The following is a 24,576-nucleotide window of genomic DNA, read 5'->3' on the forward strand; positions in this document are numbered from 1 at the left end:
TTAACGCGTTTGTTGGACTATCAAAATTTAAACTTTTTTATTTTCATATTCAACTAAATCGCCGATCATATATTTCGGGATTCACCCTTTCAAGATTAGTTAATGTGCATAAAATTTTTAATGCACCTATTTGCAATCAATTCGAAACGAGTGGCATTAACACTGGATTTTCGAACCCAGCTGCCCGAAACAAATGACAAATCGTGTACACTGACAATAGAAATGTTTTGCAAACTACGTTCGAAATTTTGAAAGTCAGTTCAAGTCTTCAGGATTTGGCATTTGATTTTTGATTACGCAAATTCATTTAAGCATCATTTTTTCCAATTCTAAGATTTTTGCCGTGTCATTAAAACGACTAAAGTCCCATTTAAATCAATTTCATGTAGGTCAAAACACGGGCTTTCATCCCCTGCTTACGGCACGAAACGGCCACTAATTTACTGGGCCGTTAGGCGACCTTCATTTCTATTTACCCATCATTATCGACACACAATTTATGTTTATGTTCGACGTTCAAACAAAGAAATATTATTATCTTTTATTTCTTGCGTTTTAACGAGTTTAAAAACTAATATAAATGATGTAGGTCGGTAAATAAATTGAGGAAGGGTGGGTTTAGATAGTAGACCAGAGGCACTTCGATTTCGTGACCGTTTTGTTTATGTCTGTTTTTTCTGGTAAATGTACTCAAGGCATAGATAAATAGTGCTTGACACCTCGACAGCTCGAATAATAAAAGTCGAAGATCCATTGAAAAATTACTTTAATTGTCCTTTGAAATTTTGCTTAATTAACAATTCACGCATGTTTTTTAAGTCCAAGAAAATCTGGAATTAAAAAGAAACAATTTTATATCTTAAAAAGGTTCAATAGCAACTTACTTGTGACGTTATGAACGAAATTGGTAATTCCTCCCTCAATTGCATGCTCTACATGCTGAACGTTGTTAACAATTTTCGAAGGCAATAGCCAATTTTCCCAATTGGTCAAATTAATATTTGGCCAAGAACTATTAATGGAAACCACATTGTCTATATTGTCAACGAAATTTCCAGTACTGTTGCGCCCTCCTATGGATTCAAAATTCACTTTGAGCCAATCTCCATCTTGAAAACTTACCAATGAAAGCTTGAAGAATAATCTTTGCTATGTTGGCCCCATATTCCGAGGCCAAAAATCCGGGGGTCCAAAATAAAACCCCGAAAACCCTTGCGTAATACTCAATTATTTTATATTCTGCATATTCATGGTACAAGGCGTCCAAAGCAATGGAGACAGTCCCATTTAAAATGGTGACATTACCGGAATTGGTGACGCTGACGCCAGAATACTGCGATTTTACTGACGGCGGGGCCAACTCGTAAAGTAACCGAAGATCCTTGGTGTTATTCAACCATTTCATAACTAGAATGGCAATTTAGTGAAGGGATAGATTTCTCAGGAGAACATACAAGTAATCAGCTCTTGCTCAGAGCTGGAAAGGCAAAGACTGGCATTAGTGGTGGGAGTGGAGTCGGTGGTGGAGTTGACGGTTGCATTGCTGGCAGTTGAATTGCTGGCGGTTGAGTTGCTGGCGGGTGCATCGCTGGCGGTTGCATTGGTAGCTGTTGAGTTGGAGTCTCTTGCTGCCAATCCTTTATGGCCGTGCCTGGAATGGTGGTGATGGTGTCCCTCTGCATGTCTGTGATGGGGATGCTTTACCACTAGTTCAAAAGAGATTTCGTCGATCAATCATTAAAAATATTTCACCGAGTGAAACTCACCATCATGGTTAAATGCAATGGTGGGAATTCCGTAGAGGAGCACACAGGCTAAAATACTATACAGTAGCACTGAGGCCATTGTAATCACATTGTTACTGCCACACACTGCGTTGTTTTTTTATAGTCACTAAAAGGAATTTCTGGAATTTCTTTTGGCGACTACTCACAGCAGATAAAAGTGCAAATGCGGTGTGTGAGCATTTTTTACATTGTCGCTTTTATTAGTAGGCATTTGCGATTGTTTTATTACACCCATAAGATAAGGCTCTAGCGAAGGTTAGCTGTGCCGAAGAACCTTGGGATGAAGTCAAAATTTTGGCATAGTAAATAACACATTTATTTTCAACAGACTTAAAAAATATCATAAGTTCTTTGTAATAATTAAAACAATTTAAAACTTACAGTACCAAGCCATAATATTTTAGGTTCCGTTTTCAATTAAACGCTGTATTATGGAGACTCATGCTCGATAAGAAAGAAACGCGTTTATGAGAAACTTAACGGCCTAATAGTAAATAGTAGGTAATAATATGTAATTATATCACACGGCAAATGTTGCATAAAGATGGAATTTTGTAATTAAACGAGGCTCTTCTGTCCGACTCTTGACTAGACTATCATCATAACAATATGCGTTTACTCAAATAATTAAATCCCCAAAGTGCCTATATGCAATCGCCCCAAAAATCAATATGAAATTCGAGGCAAGTAAATACCTACATACAGCCACAATAAATAAATAAATAAATCCAAACACCGCGTTTCTAAAATAGCTTATATATCTATTATCTCCTCTATCCTAAGAGTAATTTAAATCGAGTTGAAAATAATCCAATTTTGACGAACTATTATGGAAATTTGGCCTGTGAAGGTGTCCACGGCCGCTGAAAGTACAATTGGAAAATATTTCCGATTGCGCCATAGAAACGCATATAAGCATAGAATAATGTGATATCATGTAATGTTTAAAATACCGGTACTTTTGTATACTTTATATAAAAAGTAATGAGGAAAAAGGCACATTGACAGTTAAGGAGATACATGTATATCGATAAATTGAATAGTAATATTATACAGGGTGTCCTCGAATTGCGTGGCCAAAATGATACCGCAGATTATTTAAGTAAAAATAAGTCGATTTAACTAAATTTGCCTCAGTCCAAAAGTTGATAATCACGGAGTTACAGGGTGTTAAAGTTGAAAAAATAAATCGCATTTTCTTTAAGATCTTTCGATTCCTTTGAGCTAATTTCACGAAATTTCGTATCTGAGGGTGTTTTAGAATGCCAAATTCAAATTTATTAACCATTTAGTTGTATTTTCTAGAGGGCACCACAAGCGACCTTTAAGACACATTTAAACCTCTGTAACTTTTTTGTGCCATAGTGTATAATATATAAATATATATAAATAATATATATAAATCAGATACGAAATTTCGTGAAATTAGCTCAAAGGAATCGAAAGATCTTAAAGAAAATGCGATTTATTTTTTCAACTTTAACACCCTGTAACTCCGTGATTATCAACTTTTGGACTGAGGCAAATTTAGTTAAATCGACTTATTTTTACTTAAATAATCTGCGGTATCATTTTGGCCACGCAATTCGAGGACACCCTGTATGTAGTTTCGTCCTCCGTTTGAAACACTGACTGAGATTATAGTTATTAGCGTGATAACCGATTATATCAATCTTCAAGGGAATGTAAGAGATTCCAATAGAAAGTGAACCTAAACCGAGGAAAAATCTTTGGTTGTACATTTCCGCTTTCAGCTAAACACATTCACTAGTGCTATCTGATGTCACTGGCACTTCACTAATTAAGGCTTAAATTTACATCCCGTCTGGCTTGGGTATGTTGGTGTCATAAGCTCTGATAACGTCCGTCTGAGAAACTGCGCCGCCCTCTTCTTGCGAAAATGCAAAGCCATCTAAAGTAGCGAGAAATTTCGGTTACTTCTTCAAATAATCCTTTATTGATAACGTCGTTTTTGATATCAATCATTTCTAACTTAATAATCTATATTCGAAGGATTGAAAAAAAGACAAAAAACAAATATGTTCAACAAAGGTGTCTGCCTAAAACAGAGACATTTTAGGGTAATGGGGCGAATTATAATACCATTTTTATGTCATTAGGAAGGCACATTTTGTGTCTGGGTAATCGATTGACCAATGGGAAACTATTAGTGTGTTCTGGAAATTTATATTGAGAAATGTCACGGTTGGATAAATGAGCCACCTGTGGGATACACACGGTGTCCTTTACTGAAGCTCAACCATGAAGATTTAGGTAGCCATGAAAATATGCGGTCGGTTGAACTGGGGCGAAGTTGCGCGATTTGGGGTTTAAGAACATGCCGTTTCAAATCCCCATGAAATTCCTAAAGTAATAAATGGCAATGAAGTTTATCCCTGTTTGATTATTATTTATGGGGAAATATGAAAGACCTCGTTCGTTGGCTGTAACACAATTCAAGCGACCAAAATAAGGAGAAGGAATGTTTAAAGATCAATGCAGAACTTAAGAAGCGCAGAGCTGTGCTTGGAAGTGGAGGATGAATCCTTCGCGCACTTTTTAGAACGTTCTTTATTTTGTTCTTTCCAAGCCACTCTTCGCAAAAACAGAATTTTTGATATATCCAGCAAACCGCAAGACTTAACTTTAACGCGGTATACATCATCATAATCACAAAAAAGCCGATTCAAAAATGTGAACGTCCAAGATGGCGCCTGTAAGAGAAAGCGAACCTGATGATGGTTGTCGGAAGCTGAAACGTCCGACTTTAAATACGACATCTCCACGTTGGAGAAGAGAAAAAGTTCAAACGATGAAGTCCCAATCACTTTGAATTACCTCGTCAAATAAGCCGAGGAAGAAATAAAAATGTTTTCCCAACAATTATGTTTTTTCGCATACCTCCGAAAGTCGTCGGGATTGTTCAAATTTTAAAACGATACATTCCTGACCTCCAAATTGCGCAACCTTGTCCCAATTGAATCGAATTAATTTTCTATGGTCGCAGAGATCCCCATAGTTGAGCGCCCGAAGCGGACTCCCTGTATTAAATCTAAACCTACTTTCTATTATATACATGTTAGCTATTTAAAAAAGCAAATTTACAACACACATGTTTATTGTGAAATAAATTGTAATTGTTTATTTAGTTGACTAATACGAATGCGGGCATTTAGTAACGAAAAGGAATGTGCAAAACTGCGGTGTTATCTGTCCAACTAAGGGCGTAGTCATACTTCATAATTACAAGATTGTGTTAAACTGCCACTGGTGAAGAGGACAACTACGGAAAAGCAAGCCGGCACCGTGTAATTAGTACGACGTTTACACATATTTTACAAATTGCCCTGGACTTACTCACTCTACGCGATAGCGTAGGTATTGTGACGCCATAAATTTTCCCAGAGAAAACTAAACGTTTCGGAATATTTGTGGATACTTACGGGCCATCTCCACGTCCTGCTCAATCCGCGGCGTCCTCCGAAAGAACACGTTCTTGAGCAGCCGAGCGGTCTCAGAAAGTCTGCAAGAACCATTCTGATCGAACTACCCCGTAGAGTACCAAATACACTTATGTCTCGTCAGTTTATGGTAAAGCGATTACTTTAGACGATACATAGTACAATCGTGCAAAATAAAATGGCCTACACAAATTTATTATTGCACATTGGATGCTATAGGCCACTTTCACACAAACGAGAATGATTACGTGCGTCAACAAAAGCCATCAAGCATTCAAACGTGCAAATATTAAAGCGAGGGGAAATTATACCCGAACATTCGAATATTTTAATGCATATTATTTTCTGTTTGTTATGTCAAATCGCTAATCGTGCGATTAGTCTTCAAATCAATATTTACATTATTACTGTGTTAAAGCCCCATCAATATTGGTAATCAGAGTGTGATTTTGTTAATGGAGTTAATTACACGAATGTGTTATGGTTGTAGATACGTAATAAAATAACATGAATTATATACTTACATATTGCGAACTGCTCCAACGCATGCATAGGTCTTGCAAATAAAACAAATCATTACATGACAAAATACTAACCAAGACAATAATCTTTAACCGTTAAAAAATCCACATTTTTTTACTAATAAGGAAAGATGTGGGGTATGGGATGAGTGAAAAGGGGAAATTTTAAAAACGCAGAATTTTTTAACAATTCAGAGGTTTAAAGAGGTTTTTTTCCATCAAAATAGTTCCTCTAGCTTAGATTTACTGCACTGCAGGACGAATCGAGTTCCTTTTGTCGGTGCAACGACTGGAAACTTTGCATCGGAATTTGGCCCCGGTAATACCGAAAACATGAAATTCTGCATTTTAAAATATTCTCCTGATTGGAATTCGCTTGAAAATACAATTTCAACTTGACCACCAATTAATTTTTCCCCAAAAATTTCCGCTACATATTCTCTGCTAAAATATGGATATTTTTCATGTTAAATATAGTAACCAAATACATTCGATTTAATCTATTCTATATTACAAAATAATACGGGGATATTGGTAAGCACCCCATAACCAAAAGTTGGTACCAACCATAATCGCCCTTTGAACATGCAGTTATATTATGCTACGCAAAATGAAAGTCTTTGCCGCTTTGAAAACCTGGCGAACAGCAAGAACTCCCATAAAGCTTAATAGAAGCGCCAGCTAACAATAATCAATCCATCGTTAATAATAATTAGTAAAAGCTAAGAAAACCAGTTAAAAAAATAAATGTAACGCATCACTTATTTAGGTGACCTTAAGAATCTACCACGTGAGCATTACAAACAAGCTTCAGACTCATAGTGTTAACTTATTAGTATGTTAATGAGTAGAATGTTTTTTTCAAAATATCACTTCAAATGTGCGTAATTAGTAGCCTTAGTAACACTTTTTACAATTATTACTCAGGAGGCGGCGGTGCAGTAACTCGGGACTGTCTTAATATAAAGAGCCTGAGACTGTCCTGAACTACTGCACTGTCTAAAATGCTAAATTAAGATTAAACAAAGCAATGCAGAAAACTGTTAAATTCGAGGCCGGCTGTTGGAGAGTAAAAACCTCAAAAGAATCTAATTCTCTGACTGATCATGTACAATAGCTGTGCGTAAACGTTGCCTCTTTGGGAAGCCCAAAAGTCCTCTTAATGAAAAAAAAATTAAAAATCCTCTTGGTCCGCTTTTCGGTGTCGCACCACGATGGTCTGGGGTGTAACGCATTTTTTCCGTTTGCGAATCCAGAATTTTAACTGGCTATTAGAGAAAAAACAAAATTTGTCCAAGCAATACCGGGCGATCTAGTGAGGTGAACGTCAAACACACAGAAATGCGTATCACAAATCAAACCGGCCCCAAAGGCTGCACAAAATAATTCACCGCGGAATCGTTCAGCCTTGAGATATCGTTAGTGGATATGTGAGAGATTCCCAGACCACATTAGTGACACTAAAAATGATCTAAAGCACTAATTGGGCTGGGACACACAAAGAAGAAATTGTGAAGTTCTATTAATATTTAAAAGATGGCTTCTAAAAACGTAGCAGAAAACAATTAACAAGCCTCTATATCCAACACCACGATGCGAACAACTATTAAACAAATAGTGAAAACACCCATATCCAAAGGTAATTCAAGTCTTGATAGAAATCCCTTATTGATGGTCTTAGCTGTTAAGTAATTTCTAACAAGAACAAACAATTGTGTGTGTGTGTTCTAACTGACTTACGAGTTCTTTGAATCGCCCCTGTAGACATCAGGATCTCTTCTCCTAATTTCGCTCTCTCTTACTACGTCGGTGAGAGACTTGAATGCAGTACTCCGGATTCTAGATCAAAATTCTTAATATTTCATCCTTTAACAGCATAGAGAACTTACATCTTAAATACGACGTCAGGTATGATAGTGATCACAGGTATGGAGAACAGTCCCATCCAGAAAACTGCGGTACTGAAGATCATTACGTACATCCCGCACATTATGCTTCCGATTGGTATTACAGGCCAAAATAAACTAGAAAGAGGTGACTTGTTCTTTTCTGCTTTCCAAGTTGTAATCACATCACTACATTTACCTGTAGATTATTACGAACAAAAACCACAAGGCTATCGAGCCCCAAATGGCGCAATGCGTCGGCCAAGGCCAGGAGTTTGTTATCAAACCGGCCTTCAAGCAAACTGTGACAACCACATACTGGAGAATAAAAATAATTGATTAAATTTCGGATATTATTTTTAAAACAACTTAACTATAAGCGTTTTGAGACTTTGCTACTTCTGAGCTCAAAATTATGCTCAAAGTTACCTTGGATTTTGAGAGTACGTTTCGAAACGACGATGTTTAATTCTAAGAACACTAGATTACCAACTATGTGACCAAATTAAATTTAATTAATTTACCGTGTAAACAGCATTGCCGACAACCAAATACCCCCCTTGTTTGCCGTTCATCCACAACACGTCATGATGCATGGCCAGCACGGGCAGCCAGAACAACAGGGCCGAATGCACCAGAGAGTTTATAATCCACAGCCAGAACACTTTAATATTGAACAATTCCCCAGTTTGCGATGGTTTGTACAATTGGGGGTAGGTGACCATCTTTTCGGCGCTGCAGCTCTTGTCGAAGAGACCCATGGCTAGTGGTGGGAGGGCCGTGAAGAGTACGTTGTATAAACCTAAAAGAACCATCGTCCACACCCTAAGAAATGTGAGTAATTTTATGTACCTATAGACCACCGCTCGAATAAAATCTGCCCCGACCATCCGGAATAAATGGCAAACCACAATTCAATCAAGTACAAACATATGTTCTTGTAAAAACTGTAGAGGATTAGTTTACACATTCGAGAATAATTCCAAGCTCCATGTACCAACAATAACCTTTAAGTAAGTAATCGATAATGTAGTCACTATAATGTGTAGAAAAGGAATTTTTCACCTTAATAAAAACCTGAATTGTGCAATACTGTAGTCGCTAGCGCAGGCTGCTTGCAAACCTTCAACCCCTGATATACCAACCCCGACATGCGCCTTCTGAATCATAGCCACATCATTGGCACCATCACCTATAGCCAGAGTTATAGATTTCGTATGTTTCGTCACGTATTCCACAACTTCTGCCTTCTGCATTGGAGATACTCTACAGCACACTACCACCTTAAAAAAAACCTTAATTCACACCCAAATAGACCTTTAGCGTAGAAAACATTACTTTACAAGATATGCACAGCCTCAAAAAGTCAGATCTGAGCTCGCATGTCAAGGCATATTTCAAGGTTTTACCATCGATAATAAGGGCAATTTCGTTTTGTTTTTCCAGATTCTCGCCCAACTCATCACAGTGTCTCAAGATCGCTTCCCTAACGCTCTAAAGAACGATACATTATGAATAATAATTGTTACAGTATGTTAGATGTACAGAGACGTACATCTAAACCGTCCTCATTTAGCATGATAATTTGCATTCCTTGAGATATCAGTCTGCAGGAGTAGCCGATATTGATAGCAGTCTCCTGCTTGTCTCCAGTGAGAACCCAAATGTTGATATCAGCCTTCAGCAAGGTGGCTATAGTTTCTGGTACTCCTTCCTGCAGTTTGTCCTCAATTGCGGTGGCTCCGATCAATCTCAGTTTGCGCTCTATTAGGTTGGAGGCTTCCTCGATTTTTTCTGAATCACAGGTAAATAATGTTTTAATTTCAAAAATAATTACCACTAAGGTTTCTGCGTAAGCACACGATAATTTCTACACACATAAACGAAAGCATCTTCAAGTTGTTCTGAATTCAATTTTCAATTTTTATTGTTTTGATCTTTCAACACGTCCACTTACCTTCTCTATGCTGAATACTGCAGCAGGCCTTATGATACATTTGCTTCCAATCGTCATAGTCATTTTTCTTCAACTCGACAACGGCGCAACACAAAGTTCGCAACCCCTCAGTGGCAAAAGATTCTAAATGCTGGAGCAATAAGTCTTTGTATTCTCTTGACGAAGCGTTGTTATCTAATCTACAATAATTCCCGATTGAGCTTTAAGGTATTGAGGAGCCTTGGAAAGTACCTTTCGTATATCACAGTGTCGGCCCCTTTGCAAAACAACTTGATCTTCCCATTGGGATCTTTCACGATCACTGACATGCGCTTTCGAGCCGAAGTAAATTCCAAAACTGATAGAATTTCATATCTAAACAAAGTTTTTTCTAATAGAGGGATTATAAAACGTAAAAGATTACCGTTCATCCACGCCTAAAGCGTTAATGTCAACATAATCCGGGGTTCTGCTTTTGAACACGTAACCAAACCTGGAGGCACCATCAACTAGAGCTCTTTCATCAGGCGATGCCGCATGGTAAATCACACTCCCATCCGTCATTTGTTCGGGAATCACAGTGTGGCAGACTGATAAAAGAATCAGTAGGTCTTTTATTTGGTCCGCATTGTTGTGCTTTTCCTTCAAGTGCTAAAATACAGGAAATAATAGCCATTTTTAAAACTTTCTTTTCAAGACTACTCTAACTTGAACCAGCAAAGAGTCTTCTGGAGGATCTGTGGGCCGGTAAACTTCATGGCCCACAGCACATAGCTTAAACTCCATGATATTCCTGGTCAAAGTGCCAGTTTTGTCTGAGAATATATATTTGACTTGGCCCAGTTCCTCGTTTAAATTCGACGTTCTGGCCATTGCTGGAGTGTCCGTCTCCTCGTGATACATCTCCCTGTCCATGTTAATAAAAATAGCCTTAAAATTGCCCCATTATAATTTTTCCTCCAATTAAAACAAGAACACCCACCTGTATAAATCTTACCACTTCTAGAGTGACTTGTAAGGATATCGGTATGAGATTGTTAAACAAAATCAAAAACGTCAAGAAAGTGTACAAAATATTTTCCGTATCTGTGAAATAAATAAAATTAGAGGAGTTTACCAAATAGGGCCTGAAAGTCCCCACCTTCTAATCCAATATAAGAATGATTGCTACCGTTGGCACTTGTCCAAATCACATTGAAAACGGTGCAAATTAAGCACATAACGAACAGCAACCCGAACAAAAGTAATATCTGGACATTCGTCATCTTATCGATGGTGGATCGCTTTAGGGGGGCTTTAGTGGAGTTTCGCATCAGCTTTGATTCGTGGCCTGTGTAAATTACCAATCCAAATATCCAAGCTGTGTTCCGCAGCATCGCCCCCCGCAGTAAAATTTGATCAGGACCTAACGGCTCATGCCTACAACACTTTTAATTGACTCAAAATCTCTCACATTGTCTCAAACCCTTACGGTTTGTTGTACTCTTTTAAAACCCCATTGAATTCGTACAAATGCCTGTTGGGAGGTTCACACTCTAAAGCCCCAGAAAGCAGTTTTAAATCATGAATTGTAGTCAGTTTGGCAGTACTTGGTAAGGCCTGGCGAATTTTAAGGTTGGTTTCTCCGTCTAAATTTGCGGTTTCTATAAAGCTCATTCCTTGAGGCTCGCTAAAAGAACTTGGTGAGTAGGATTTTTATGAACATTGCCCTTCCTACCTTGAAGACAGCAGCACCAGGTCTGCAGGGAAGAAGTGGTTGTTGGTGACTTTAGCCACGTCCCCAACCACCACATCCTTCCATCTGACGTTAATCCAGGATTCACCACGTAAAACCTCGACTTTTCTATGATTAGTTTCGTCGTCAGCTCGGTGTCTCTTCTACGAGGACAGAATATGACATAAAACACAAATGAACTAGTTAAATATAACGCATATCCCGTAAGGAGTGCTTCTTCCTTTTCAGTTTATATTCTAAAGGGGTTCTAATGGTAATGCTGCTTTGGCGAACCCATGAATTTTTAGTCGGTTTTAAGAAGTCCTATCTTTGTTTAGGAATAGTGCATTGAAAACCTTGCGAGTTGGTGCTCGAGATGAGATATTTTTCGGCAAAATTAATGTTAAAACCAATTAGGGCACCCATGAAATGCGTCGTCAGACTTACCACATCTTCGATTATTTCCTTGATAGCCGAAACGGAAAGGATGAATATGAGAGGCACAAGAGTGGTGTATCTGCCTGTGGGAGACACGTCCGGTATCTGCTGCAGCAGCGCGATCATTAAGAAAAATATATTCGCCCATCTTCGGAATTGCTCGAATAAGAACAATGGTACAAATCTTATTACACTGAAAGAAACGTGCAGTGGACCTCGTGTTTGAATTGAGCGGACTTTTTACCTATATTTGGCCGTAGAAATCCTATTGTTACAGTACTTAATTACAGAAGGTTGGGTTCTGTTGATGAAGATCACGCGGTGTTCTTGACCCTCCAGGGTATCTCCGCTCGTTTCGGTCTCCCGATCGATTGCGGAGGGGGCAGCTCCATCCGCTTCATCTATAATGAAGACACCAAGGGACGTTTGGTGAAACCGAAGAGCAACTCTACCTCACGGTTCAAGATTTGACTTCCTGATAATAGTTTGTTGGCCTTATCAAGGAACTGTTATTGAGGTGGTAAACTACGCATTGGAAATTATGAATAAAACAACGGTGACGTCAAGACGCGGCTAAATTTACCTCTTATTTTCAGCAAGAAAATCCTTGATTTTCAATTAAATATACATCGAACACTATTCCTATACGTACGTACATGTGGTATTTATTGCTTGCTGCAGATAAATGAACCGAAGTGACCTGTATGCATGTGACAATTCGATCGGGCATACAAATCATTATTAGGGACAATTAAAGATATGGATTTAACTCAGTTTTTTTGTATGCGACAATTAGCTTTATGTGGCAATTATGCGAAAAGCTCAGTATTCTATTCATTTCCCGAAAACTGACCAACTGCTAACATAGAGCCCTTGGGGGCATTTTTAGCGGTAAAATGCTTGCCCCCCTCGACAAAGAATATTATTATAAAAACAACTTGGGATGCCCTCTTCTACTTACGTCCGAATCTGCCCAGAAACCGATGGGTCAAAACATGGAAAAACTCTAATCTGCCAGCCATCTGGTTAACCTGCAGTTTTACGCCCCTAAGCCCCGGTGACATACTTTTTTGATAAATAGTGAGAAATTTGGGAAAGCATTTTCCACAGATTGGAGCCCACTATGCGATGTCGAACTTCAGAAAAATCGATTGCAGCCAGGATAACAGCGGCGCATTTGGTGGCCGTTTTACCAGGGTTGATCGAAAACTTATGGAAATTTTAGCTCATAAACCAACCCCAATTAACACCCATCCTGGGAATTGGCAAGAAAACAAATCAACGCGAAAACCTTACGTACAAAATAAACACATTTTCCCCTATGTCACATAATCGATTAATGGGCCAGGTGGGAAGATGTTTGATTAGTTACGCTACTAAAATAAGATGTAAGTTCAGCGACATTGCTTGCTTTGGAGGAGACATGTACTTATTTTACGTGATATTCAAGAAATACCGTACCTTGGCCATTTCTCTGATCAGCTACTGGAGTACCGTTGTTTTGCGACTGGACGGTAACTTGATTCAGTTCAATGTTGGGATCGCTGGCGGGCATAGGGGGGTTGTGGAGGAGGGAATCTTACTGGACACCCTAAGACACATACGGTTATACTGGATGTAAAAGGGCAAATGAGATATGATCAGCAACGAAGGAACTCAATTAACAATTTATTCAATAACTTTGATATTTGATGAAAAAGGCGTTAAGTAAATAATTAAACTTCTAGGTAATTATTCCTGGAAAAACGCAGTGATTTGTGGTTATATCGTATTTTTTCGCACAATTTCGCCAATTCGTCCTCGCATCGGAATAATTCAACCTGATTTTATCATATAAATCGTAAAAACTGGCGTTGGTTGGGAATTGAACATAATATGATCTAGTTTTCAAAATAAATGTGTGTGAAATTTGACTATGGCGAATGAAATCGGATATTGTGGAGCAAGACAATATTGAGAGAAATCGGGCACTTGGGGAAAGAGCTTTTTTTGACCGAAACCCAGTACACGAGGCGCTGTTAAAATATGAAGCTTTTACAAATACTTGGAGAGGAGAAATATTCTGAGCAAAATTATATTTTAACCATATAAAAAGGGTGATATTTTCGATCAAACAGGGCCATATTCGAGAAAATCGATTGCCGGGAAAGCACTTTTTTGTGTGAAATGCGGTACAAACAAAAAATCATATGTGACATACGAATATTTTTAAACATAGCGATTGAATAACATAGTGAATTTTGTATAATGAGGTGACAGTGAGGAAAATCTATCAACTAGAAAACGATTTTCTTGAGTAAAACCTTGGAGAAAATTGGCTCTTGACATTTGACTACTGGAAAAAAGGAAAAATGTTGACGGAATCACCCTGAGAAAAATCTATCATTACCTGAAAAATATTTTTCTTGTATGAAATTCGGACACAAAATTCTTACATAATCCGCGCAAAATTATATCCAAAATTGCAGAAACGTGAAAGAACCTTTTTACCATAAAAAAAAAATCACTGTAACAGGGAAAATTTTTTATTGTGTGAGATCATTCATAAACAAACATTAAGCTGTATTATGGGGCATATTGTTGCGACTCTAACAGCTGGGCCGTAAGTCACATAGTTGCTGCCTTTATCTTCCTTCTTATTCCTGCACAGCGACAAACGAGCGTTGTTTAAAACATACACGTGACAGAAAAAGCTTGCAAAGTATTTTTTTGATTAAATATGCAAATAGTAGATATCGATTTTGAGGTCAGCAAAGCTTTAACAAATTCATGGGAATGGCAATATTGGACGTACATATATACCGATATTTCATCGCCCTAAAAAGGATTTTAAATTCTGCGTAATATTTGTATTTTTTATTTCCTTGTAACAGATTAAGCGGTATCGCTAAAAACAAATATGAGACCTAATAATACATCTTCAAATCCCACTTAATCAAATCTTTTCTCTTGATCTTGATCTTTACTTGTCAAGCAAACGAAAAATATATTTAAAGTGATCAGCTCGCATGCGAGTTTTCAAGCAGTTAAAGGTTAACAATCGCTACTTCAAAAATGAAAAAAAAATACCTCGGAAATACACCTTAAGTAGAAATAACAGGAAATACCTTTACAACCTCTGTTACTATTGGCTAATGGAGCCCACGAGTAAAACTTTTCGCCCGCGCGTTCTATAAGTGGACTGACACCGTGATCAAAAAAGAACAAAAGCGCATTTCCACCCCATAAAGTTCGCAGATAGAACACCACACTTGTCTGTCTGAGATTAGGGACAGTTAGAGTGATTACATACGACTTTAGGACACGCGAAATTTTTTAGAGTTGCTCACGGAATTGTAGCCCTTTTGCGACAATTCAACACACAATCTTGCCCTCAATAAGCAGCGTTAGAGCGCTCCCAGCAAACTCTTACGAGCATGTCACATCATATACTTATAAGGGCACGAGAGTGATTTCTCTTTCGCTGGTGCCTATGAATATCAACTTCTGAGCCTCAAACCTCGTTTCTATCTTTTCATCGAATTCGACCTTTCTACTAACGATCCATGTTGTTTTATAACGTTCGTTATGATGACATTTGGCGAGAAAAGGTAAATTGGAATCGCGCAGTCGATACTTCCAACCCTTTCGCTATTAATGACTAATACCCAAAGTTTAAACCCAATCGAAGGCCGAGCCCTCCGGTTCAAATTACTATAGGGTGTACGTTTTTGAGTAAAGACGCTTTACAGGATGTGTGACCAGAGAAGCGCTCTCTTTACGGTAAAGTCCACACCCTCAAAGTCCTTCGTGTCCCTAAAGCGTGACGGCCTTGCGGGGCACAGTGGGAAAGATAGGAAACGTAGACACTCCCATCTGGAAGTCATCGTTCCTCAAACCCCTATTGAGGGGTCAAGAGGGTGTCTAATTTTTTAGTTGTCATGTCCGGAGCCCGGGTTGGGTAACATGCAATGCGATTTTTGCGAGGATTTTTTACCATCGCATACAAGGGCGTAATGTGTAACTCGAATTAATTAACTGTTGCTGAGTGATTGGTAGCCTTCATTGATGGCCACGCGTTACGCTTACTAATCTTTGGTGTCTAGGCGAAACATTGAAATGCATATTGCTGCGGTCTAGTAATGAAATGTAAACAAACATTTACTCAGTACCGGCCTTACGAAGGGCGATATTGAGCGACGGCCCAGGGAAGCTGATCAGGAAGGGCGACGGACTTTCCTGATCGCGGTTTTTTTCGGAGATGGGGAGACGATGATTAAAACTTTCCCCAGGTATAAGTAGGTGCAGGGCCGGCCTAGGGCGCCAGAGTGGCTAAGGCCGGCCCTGCACGTACTCATCACCGGCCTCGGATAAATATACACGAAATGAGGCATTTAATCTCACTAAACCTCAAGCAATTATAGCAATTAATGTTCTCCTGAATTAACGTACCCACCTGATGTAGTCTAGATAAACAGAGTAAATAACAGAAAAATTACTTCCTTAATCACTACATCGAATCTTACCAAAGGTCTATATAACTTACGTGTTTCACCATCAAGCAGTGAATTAAGTACTGAGTGAGATAATGCGAAATCTATCTGAGCTGAGATTCGTGAAACATACCATATCTAAACGATTTCGCCGCAAGTTGTTGGCGGGATTCTTATCGAACTAGACTCAAAACCGATAAAAATATATTACTGACCCATAAATTTTACAAATCGTAAAATGCATAATATCAAATGCTCCTGAAAAAGCTACAACATAGAAGAACATGCAGGAGTGGTTTACAAACAGCCATGGTGTATAGCCCAATGCAGGTAATTGAAGGGTTAAATCACCAAACGCCTTCTGTGAGTACAGCGCTCCTATCACCCAATAAGCTATGGCTAGCTATTACCCCTTACTTTTAATTTTAATGACTTTTTATACCGCATAAAGGTTAGTGAGACTTTTTTCCTTACTCTCACTGGTTTAGGTGTCCTGAGAGGATTATTATGAGTGTAATTAACAGTCGCGTAGAGGAGAAAGACAAAGTTCGAGTCTACCTGGTAATTATTAAAGGCTGATTTCTTTGCCGCCCTTCTGTCAAGAATTATTCAGCGACTGGTGAAGAGTTGAATCGTAGCACTCATCCAACGATACAACATTCAACTGCATTATGCGGTGTAGTACGGATTTCAAAGCACGCAAAAGACGGTAGATGCCATTTTCTCTTTTCTGGGAACACTCTATTGAACTTAAGTGATAGGGAATTCGAGGATATGGCGTTCTGTGATCTAAAACTTTGGATGTGAGTCATGCGATATTACCCAGAAAATTGGAGAAAGGTATATGTATCTAGAGGTATGCGCGGGATTGGTTTTCCTGGAAGTAACCAGAAAATTTCGCATGGGGGCAAATCGTTGGACCCGAGAATGAAGCAATGGAAGGCCACAGAGGGGTTATCCTATGTTGGGGCTGACATCTCGCCTTTTGTTGGTATCAAATTTACATTGTTCACAGACGACGTAATAATTTTGCAACACTCCAGGATAGGCAGTGCTCTAAAGAGCTCCAACGTATCCTGGTTCTTTAAGGGCGAACTAAAGAAGGCCTCTCTTATACTTTTTTTAGCACGAGGAAAATTTTCGAATGACAGCGGCCCGATATTCTGTCGGCTGGATAGTGTGGGATTTGCCAAGGTGCCTATCCACTGAAAATCTTAGAAATGAAGAAAAACCTTTCTCCAGCCCCCTCAGGGATATACATACACCTATATTGTCAGTGTCGGAGGATTTTTTTCTTTTTGCTGGCGAGTATTTTTCTGCTGTTTCGTCTTGACTTTTTTTACATGGCCTCTGTAATATTTTTGACCGAGGGCCAGGTTCTTTTTGTGGTGATGCAGAAGGTCATCCTTTTCCTGCGGTCACCTCTCATCCATTTGTTAACCACTCCCGATGTCGCCCTACTTCGATGATCAGACGGGATCCTACAGACCAACACGGTACGGGGCTAGCTGGGCTCTTATAGCTAGATATATACATTATATTTTCTAAGAGGAATTTGACGAATAATTTTTTTATTTTGGAAACAGTCAATTTAACGCTTAGAAGAAAGAATACCGTGTGGTGCAATTAATTGCGGTAGATTTGGGATAGGGCCACGTAAAAGGACGCACGCGGCTCAGACGGTTCCGCAATCGATTCGGACTTTCGCACCCACACGGGTTCATAACTCGATTATATTCTGCGATAGGAAAGTGTTTATCTAGAGGATAATTTCCAAAGACCCTTAACATTACTTCTCTTGCAGAAAGTCTATTGCAATTTAAAGGAGTATTTTAACGATAATTTCAGCACTTGATAATTTAACTTGTTTGCGCTTCAATTCTTGTATATGTATAGGGTGTCCCAAATTTCTAGCAACAGCAATTATCTCAAAACCCCGTTCAGATAGAAGAACGGTTAAAATACCAAAGTTATAAGTTGGATGCAGAAACATGTATACAGGGTATTTCAAATTCGAAGCACCAAACTGACCAAAAACCTAAAATGAAGTATGGAAACAGAATGGAAAAAGATTTTCAAAGGTACCAAACTCAGCTAAATGTTGATCCAAAGTTTTAAATAATGTTTTATGCGGTTGTTGTCTTTCCAGATATAACTCAAAATACATTTGAGCTGTTTTCGTACTGTTCCTATCAAATTTGTAATAAAGTCTTAACATATCTCGTGTCTCTTCATTTCTGAAGCTCATTTTCATTGGAAATCTGCGCACGCTCTAATCTCGTTTGAGGAGTTCTGTCATATAACGCGAACAAAAGAAAATCTTTCGATGGAATCAAGGCCAACTATGTAATATTTCTTTTTATTTAAATATTTCGACTTTTAAAAAACCAAATTATAAGAAGTTTTATATCAATGAAATCCGAATGAAACGCACTATTTTTCTGTCGAAAAATCCAATATGGCGCCCATAACAAAAATTAAAGTTGATAATGGTAGCCGAAAGACGAAACGTCGGATGGCAAATCTGAATATGTCATCGTGTAGCTGAGAAAAAGTGGCAATGAAAATGTACTTACGTATTTAATCTTCCTTATCAAATAACACTAAAAATAAATAAAAATAGATTTTCCAATTTTTAGTTTTTCTCGGATATCTTGAGAAGTACTCGGAAAATTAAAATTTTGAAAATGGTATTCGATCAAGCGCTAGATTATGCAACTTTGCCCCCATTTAAACTTGTTCGTATCTCCTCTAGTTTCCGAGATCCCAATGGTGAGGGTCGAATTTAAAATACCCTGTATATGGTGATGTTAATAGAAATTTTAGACTTTATCATTTTGTCAAGCGAATTTACCTTAAATGTGACAATAAAACTTGATAATATATAATAATTAGTTTATTATCATACTATTTTCTGGCTTTCTTCTATAGCAACAAATTAGTGACTAACAAATTCCCATAAATCGAATAAAGGAATTAATCACACGGGGTTAATAACAGGGATTAGATCTTGTTTATTCAAAGTTCGGAATTAAGCGATATCTATGTTTTTCTCTAATATAAAAAGGATTTAAAGCCTGTCCTCTCATCATACCTTAACTTTGGTGTGAATCATGTTGAAATCTCTCCCTATTGTAGCTGTGTTAACACTGACTTTGGTGAGTAAAAAATTAATCTGTTGGATTTTAAAAACTCACATTTTCGTTTGTTCAATCAAGGTGTTCAAAAATGCATCTGCAGTACCAAGATGGTGGACTGATAAGACTGCTGATTTAAATAGTAATAGTAGCATCTTACCCCCAAATGTGACTACTATATCTCCAAATTTGACAACAACCTTAAATCCCAATATCACGGGTACCACCCCATGGTATCCCAACATTACAACTCTTCCTCCTAATGTGACTACAATAACTCCTAATTACACCACAACTATAAACCCAAATATGACTAGTAGCACTCCATGGTATCCCAACATTACAACTCTTCCTCCTAATGTGACTACAATAACTCCTAATTACACCACAACTATAAACCCAAATATGACTAGTAGCACTCCATGGTATCCCAACATTACAACTCTTCCTCCTAATGTGACTACAATAACTCCTAATTACACCACAACTATAAACCCAAATATGACTAGTAGCACTCCATGGTATCCCAACATTACAACTCTTCCTCCTAATGTGACTACAATAACTCCTAATTACACCACAACTATAAACCCAAATATGACTAGTAGCACTCCATGGTATCCCAACATTACAACTTTTCCTCCTAATGTGACTACAATAACTCCGAACTACACCATAACTATAAACCCAAATATGACTAGTAGCACTCCATGGTACCCTAATACAACTTGGCAATCAACAGACACAACACCAACTCCAAATGTAACTTCTCCTGCTACACCTGGGGGAGACTCATATTTTGAAGAAACAAGAAGAGTGGTAAAAACCTACTTTGAGGAGGTAGTCAGACGAATTTGGAGGAGTGGGGGCAATACAATGGTACAAGTTGACAGGAATATTACCCAGTTTCCCTAAGTAATATGGATTTATATGAAATCAATTATTGAGTGAATGTGAGTTTAATCATTAATTTTGACCATATCAATATTTTCAATTGTGCTTACTCAAATGAATACATAAGAATTAATTATGAAATTAGACTGTGTTAATTAAATACTACTCAATTCAAGCCAGTGTTAACGTCAAATTGCAGAATCATGGCTTAAGCTTGGTTCACCTAATCCTGGCCCTCCTGAGTTTCAATAACTTGTCCTCAAGGATACGAGGGATATATTTTTACAATGGAATGATGCAGATTTGACATGCAACAGGTATTAAAGCAATGTTGTAGAACTAATATACGGGTATTAAAACATACCTAAATGCTGCTGATCCAAATCAATATATTCATCCTTTCTAGGGAAATTTCGCATGCCTCTTGCCTCGCAAAAGCCCCAATTTTGCAGAATATTAGTAGATCAAAACAAAACATTAAAAAAAGGAAATATTAAAAAGTGAAAATAAATTTTTTTTTCAAACAGAAATAATACAGAACCGTCAGAGTCAGCTGACGCTGTCATTAGAACACCCAGGAGCATGCGCCTTTTTGCCTCTTTACAGCAAAAACAAAGACACATCAACATAGCAATGGCTTCCCGTGAAAGTAATTACTTTTGGAACTAAATAAACCACTAACAATATACTTGTATCATTTTTATTTTTATTTCTATGAGAAATGTATAAAATTTTAACCTAAGGTCCAGCAAATCGGGATTTTATCTAATGGTTGCGTGCTGCTGAAATTCGACAGTAGAAAAGGTCCCTAAAAGATCTATCCTTATCCCTGGATTATCAATGGGGCTGTGAATTTTTATCTGTCTCATATGGGTATCTCTACCATTCTGATGATTACTGGTTACTGCTATTTGTATCATAAACACCCTTATTGGCCTATCTCGTATATCTCTTATAGGAACATGAACCCAGCCTAAAAGTTAACACGAAAAAATCTTAATTTTACCATCAAAAAAGTTTTAGAAAAGTCCCACCTGGAGGTTCAACTAGGGGAACAACTTCTATCTCTTGCAGATCATTAAAATGCGTACCCACACGTATCGAAATTCTACTAGGAGTATAGCTCTCGTCCAGCTTATAGTCAGTATAAATGTATATATCGCTAATAGTGGTTTTTCGTTGAAATTGTATATTAACTAAATGGGGCAACTGACCATCTGATTGCCAGTATGTGTCTGCACGGTCATCCCTGAGCTGGTCGACTCCAAAACCTTTAAAAAAGGACTTAATGCAAGCCATGGGGTAAACAAAAATAGGATACTTACCAGGTTTACAAGAAGAAAGGCTCCAAATAGCATGAGAACCTACTTCCCTTACATTCCCAGTCCTCTCAATTTTAATGGGATCTACATCTTTGGAGTTTCGTAGCGACATTCGAATTTACTAGTCGCCTTATAAGCTTTAGAAATAATATAACATAAAAGTAATGGAGATTTGCAAAAATGCAGATATGTAAATAAACAATTTTCTACTGTCACTTTGACAGAAATGTCAAAACAATGATTGTAAACAAGTAACGTGAAGTGAACCTAAACGGTATTAAGTGGTAATAAAGGGGAATTTCTAAGTATTATCAGAATTTATTCATAAAAATCATTGAACAATCGAAAATATCTTATCTTAGTAGAACTACAGACATTCCTCTTAACGCATTTAACCGCATATCAATCAATGGCACTTAAAACAAGTGAAACTCGACATATTTTAAATTTGCACTGTGCTGCGTGTAGGATGTTGAGTCAAGTTGGGGCTTACGTTAAAACCAAAGGTAATGTTATCAGATTAATCGATTTAATAGTTTATCATTTATTTTCCTTTCTCATGAACGCTTAGTTTAGGGTTAAGGTTTTAAGGCTGGAAAGGAAAATTGATAGAGATTTATGGGTCTTTGTGTCCTTAAAGACACTTAAATAGCTGTATTAACATATATCCTTCTATTACTGACTTCTTCGAACCTTTGTTATAGGCCTATTGATCTATAGCACCCAGCACCATTATCCTTCTCTCACAGAGACTATTCATACTGACTTCTTTTTCTTTCATCAGCTATTTTATTCTATTCTAGAAAATAGTAATATTATTATCTCAAACTTGTCTGGAAATTATCATTTATGTCATAATAATTACTTAACACTTGGATTAGTTTGCCTATTTTTATTTTTAACAAGAAGTGATATCATGCAGATGTATTGAGTGCATATTACATTGACAAATTGTTTACGAAGTAATTAACAAAATAATTAATTGATTTTGTGATGTAATGTAGATTTTGCACTGACTTGGAAGTTCCTGATCTAACTTAAGTCAATACAAAAAAAAATAAAGAAAGTAGGAATTAGACAATTGATCATTTGATTTAAAAATGGTTTTAGACAGGAATAAATGGATTAATAACATATTATATTATTATTCTACTGATCCAAGCAAATCTCACTTAAGTTCTTCCTCATACACACATTAAACATCTGTAAAACTTTGAAGAGCTAAAATATTAATTTATTCCACAGTGAAACAAATTAGACAAGGAGGAGCAATATCATGTTTATACCTCACTATATTGTGCCTAGTGCCTTTAGTTGCAGTAGCCATATTCCTCAGAGTCCATATGAGGGATGCTGAATACTATATAATTTACATAGATACCGAAGATGAAGCCTCGTATGTTGTCGATGAAAATTACTTGAGTTTAGGGTTGGACAGCACAGTCATCACAGATGGGTTCACACATTTTAATATGAGGTTTAATTGTGATTAAGTTAGATTCATAATTTTTAAGAGATATTATTCTAGTGATGGAAATCTTATCAAAATGATAAAACATCTTTCGCCTTCTTATCTGAGGGTGGGAGGGAATCAAGCAGATCAAATTGTGTTTTCTAGAACTGAGGTTTCACGGAAAGAGAACACAAGTGATGTCTATGTTTTAACAGGTGAGCAATTAAATTGTCTGCAGGCAGAAATCAAATAGACAATATCCCTCAGCCTCAGATTGGACAAAATTGTACCACTTAAGCAAAAAAGCCAATGTCACTATAATTTATGATTTAAATTCCTTGCTAAGGTATGACAATGGCACCTGGAGTTCTGAGAATGCCAGGGAAATGTTGGAATTCTCTCAGGAGAATAACTTTTCTGTAAACTGGGAATTAGGCAATGGTGGGTATTGACATATCACTATTAAGTAATAATTTAAATTACAGTATTATTCATGTATTCCTCATTTTATCTAGTTTTTAGAGCCCAACTCTTATCCGAAAAAGTTCAATACCTTGGTAAATGCCTCACAGCTAGGAATTGATTATATTTTTTTAAGGGAGCTGCTAAACACATATCCATTCTATGCAAATTCTAGTTTAATTGGCCCCTCAGTTACGAGATTGAGAACTAAATACATTGAGGAGTATTTGCTGAAGTTTTTAAAAGCCGGATATGAAGCTATTACTGCCATGACCTTTCATCAGTAAGCTGCTGATTTGACTAAAAAATGTATTATTTAAGCGTATTTTTAGCTATTACTTTAGCGGTGTTAATGTGACCTGGGAAGAATTTGTAGATCCAGAGAACTTTGACTACCTGGAGTCATGCATTAATGCAGTCAAAAGCGTGACTAGCTTAATTAAAGACTTCGATAAGCCCATTTGGCTGGGTGAAAACGCGAAATAAGCTTAATGGTTTTCGCAGAATTAGAGAAATTTTTATAGGTGAAACTGCCACTGCTTGGCATGGAGGGGCTCCCAATATGTCAGACCGGTTTCTAGGCAGTTTCCTTTGGATAGACAAATTGGGTCTCAGTGCCAAAATGGCTATTGATGTGGTCGTCAGGCAGAGCATGTTTAAGGGAGATTATGCCCTCATAAACGACACATATTACCCCAACCCTGTGAGTGTTTTACTATGCTGAGACATTTTTTGAAATTATGTGTATTTAGGACTGGTGGTTGAGTGTCTTATATAAGAAGTTGGTTGGGGGAAAAGTGATCACTACCAAAACTGAAGGAGATGCCAGAATTCGGCTCTATGCTCATTGTGCCAAATATAATGAACTTTGGCAAGATGGGGCTGCAGTTGTAGGTAAATTTTACGAGCTGCCCTCTTAACGATTAAAATTTTAAACGTTTTTGTACATGTATTAGTATTTGGGGTAAACATCAATAATTACAAAGGTTTGGTGCAAGTAAAGGAATTGCACTCTGACTCAGAAATATATTCCTACTCCTTAAAGGCCGATGGCGACCTATTTTCCCAGTAAGGTAAACAGCAAATATTACTG

At 37.6% G+C, this 24,576-nt stretch overlaps 5 protein-coding genes across 9 annotated transcripts in view; 2 read left to right on the forward strand and 3 right to left on the reverse strand.

Moving 5' to 3' along the window:
• LOC136412991 (heparanase-like) overlaps positions 1 to 24,576 on the forward strand; it is a 75,043-nt gene that overhangs the window by 50,152 nt on the left and 315 nt on the right. Inside the window, exons 2-10 of one of the 2 annotated variants that reach the window (XM_066396284.1) lie at positions 21,995 to 22,074; positions 22,814 to 23,045; positions 23,097 to 23,236; positions 23,289 to 23,462; positions 23,544 to 23,766; positions 23,816 to 23,952; positions 24,008 to 24,186; positions 24,236 to 24,377; positions 24,440 to 24,551. In XM_066396284.1, the coding sequence (XP_066252381.1) occupies positions 22,038 to 22,074; positions 22,814 to 23,045; positions 23,097 to 23,236; positions 23,289 to 23,462; positions 23,544 to 23,766; positions 23,816 to 23,952; positions 24,008 to 24,186; positions 24,236 to 24,377; positions 24,440 to 24,551 (1,376 nt within the window). In that variant the 5' untranslated portion in view covers positions 21,995 to 22,037. Of the gene's footprint in view, positions 1 to 21,830; positions 22,075 to 22,813; positions 23,046 to 23,096; positions 23,237 to 23,288; positions 23,463 to 23,543; positions 23,767 to 23,815; positions 23,953 to 24,007; positions 24,187 to 24,235; positions 24,378 to 24,439; positions 24,552 to 24,576 lie in introns of those variants that run through there. The other variant, XM_066396283.1, reaches the window with a different exon arrangement.
• Positions 750 to 1,972, reverse strand: LOC136412995 (uncharacterized). The gene is made up of 5 exons (XM_066396294.1): positions 1,767 to 1,972; positions 1,455 to 1,706; positions 1,123 to 1,407; positions 885 to 1,073; positions 750 to 830 (listed from the first exon to the last, which is right to left on the reverse strand). Exons 1-5 carry the CDS (start codon positions 1,843 to 1,845, stop codon positions 802 to 804), a joined length of 834 nt encoding a protein of 277 aa, XP_066252391.1. The 5' UTR covers positions 1,846 to 1,972; the 3' UTR covers positions 750 to 801.
• ATP8A (ATPase phospholipid transporting 8A1) lies at positions 2,088 to 20,774 on the reverse strand. 3 transcript variants are annotated; one of them, XM_066396279.1, is made up of 23 exons: positions 20,611 to 20,774; positions 13,205 to 13,334; positions 11,988 to 12,144; positions 11,753 to 11,936; positions 11,309 to 11,469; positions 11,063 to 11,260; positions 10,733 to 11,010; positions 10,574 to 10,677; positions 10,300 to 10,521; positions 10,016 to 10,242; positions 9,844 to 9,966; positions 9,613 to 9,791; positions 9,211 to 9,449; positions 8,994 to 9,149; positions 8,721 to 8,938; positions 8,508 to 8,662; positions 8,180 to 8,457; positions 7,855 to 7,973; positions 7,659 to 7,793; positions 7,510 to 7,608; positions 5,773 to 5,804; positions 5,231 to 5,310; positions 2,088 to 3,699 (listed from the first exon to the last, which is right to left on the reverse strand). In XM_066396279.1, the coding sequence occupies exons 2-23, from the start codon at positions 13,296 to 13,298 to the stop codon at positions 3,589 to 3,591; spliced, it is 3,549 nt and encodes a 1,182-aa protein (XP_066252376.1). In that variant the 5' UTR covers positions 13,299 to 13,334; positions 20,611 to 20,774; the 3' UTR covers positions 2,088 to 3,588. The 3 variants fall into 3 exon arrangements, with proteins under 3 accessions (XP_066252376.1, XP_066252375.1, XP_066252377.1); XM_066396278.1 differs by lacking the exons at positions 13,205 to 13,334; positions 20,611 to 20,774 and adding an exon at positions 12,705 to 12,932; XM_066396280.1 differs by lacking the exons at positions 5,773 to 5,804; positions 13,205 to 13,334; positions 20,611 to 20,774 and adding an exon at positions 12,705 to 12,930.
• Positions 19,305 to 20,458, forward strand: LOC136412994 (mucin-7-like). Its single transcript, XM_066396293.1, has 2 exons — positions 19,305 to 19,373; positions 19,434 to 20,458. Exons 1-2 carry the CDS (start codon positions 19,329 to 19,331, stop codon positions 20,265 to 20,267), a joined length of 879 nt encoding a protein of 292 aa, XP_066252390.1. The 5' UTR covers positions 19,305 to 19,328; the 3' UTR covers positions 20,268 to 20,458.
• Positions 20,935 to 21,800, reverse strand: LOC136412996 (anaphase-promoting complex subunit 10-like). Of its 2 annotated transcripts, none has more exons than XM_066396295.1 (3): positions 21,572 to 21,800; positions 21,281 to 21,517; positions 20,935 to 21,219 (listed from the first exon to the last, which is right to left on the reverse strand). In XM_066396295.1, exons 1-3 carry the CDS (start codon positions 21,678 to 21,680, stop codon positions 21,008 to 21,010), a joined length of 558 nt encoding a protein of 185 aa, XP_066252392.1. In that variant the 5' UTR covers positions 21,681 to 21,800; the 3' UTR covers positions 20,935 to 21,007. The 2 variants fall into 2 exon arrangements, with proteins under 2 accessions (XP_066252392.1, XP_066252393.1); XM_066396296.1 differs by having other exon boundaries at positions 21,281 to 21,530; positions 21,572 to 21,738.

This window comes from Euwallacea similis, chromosome 13 (assembly GCF_039881205.1).
Source record: "Euwallacea similis isolate ESF13 chromosome 13, ESF131.1, whole genome shotgun sequence".
In the NCBI taxonomy this organism is placed as follows: Eukaryota; Metazoa; Arthropoda; class Insecta; order Coleoptera; family Curculionidae; genus Euwallacea; species Euwallacea similis.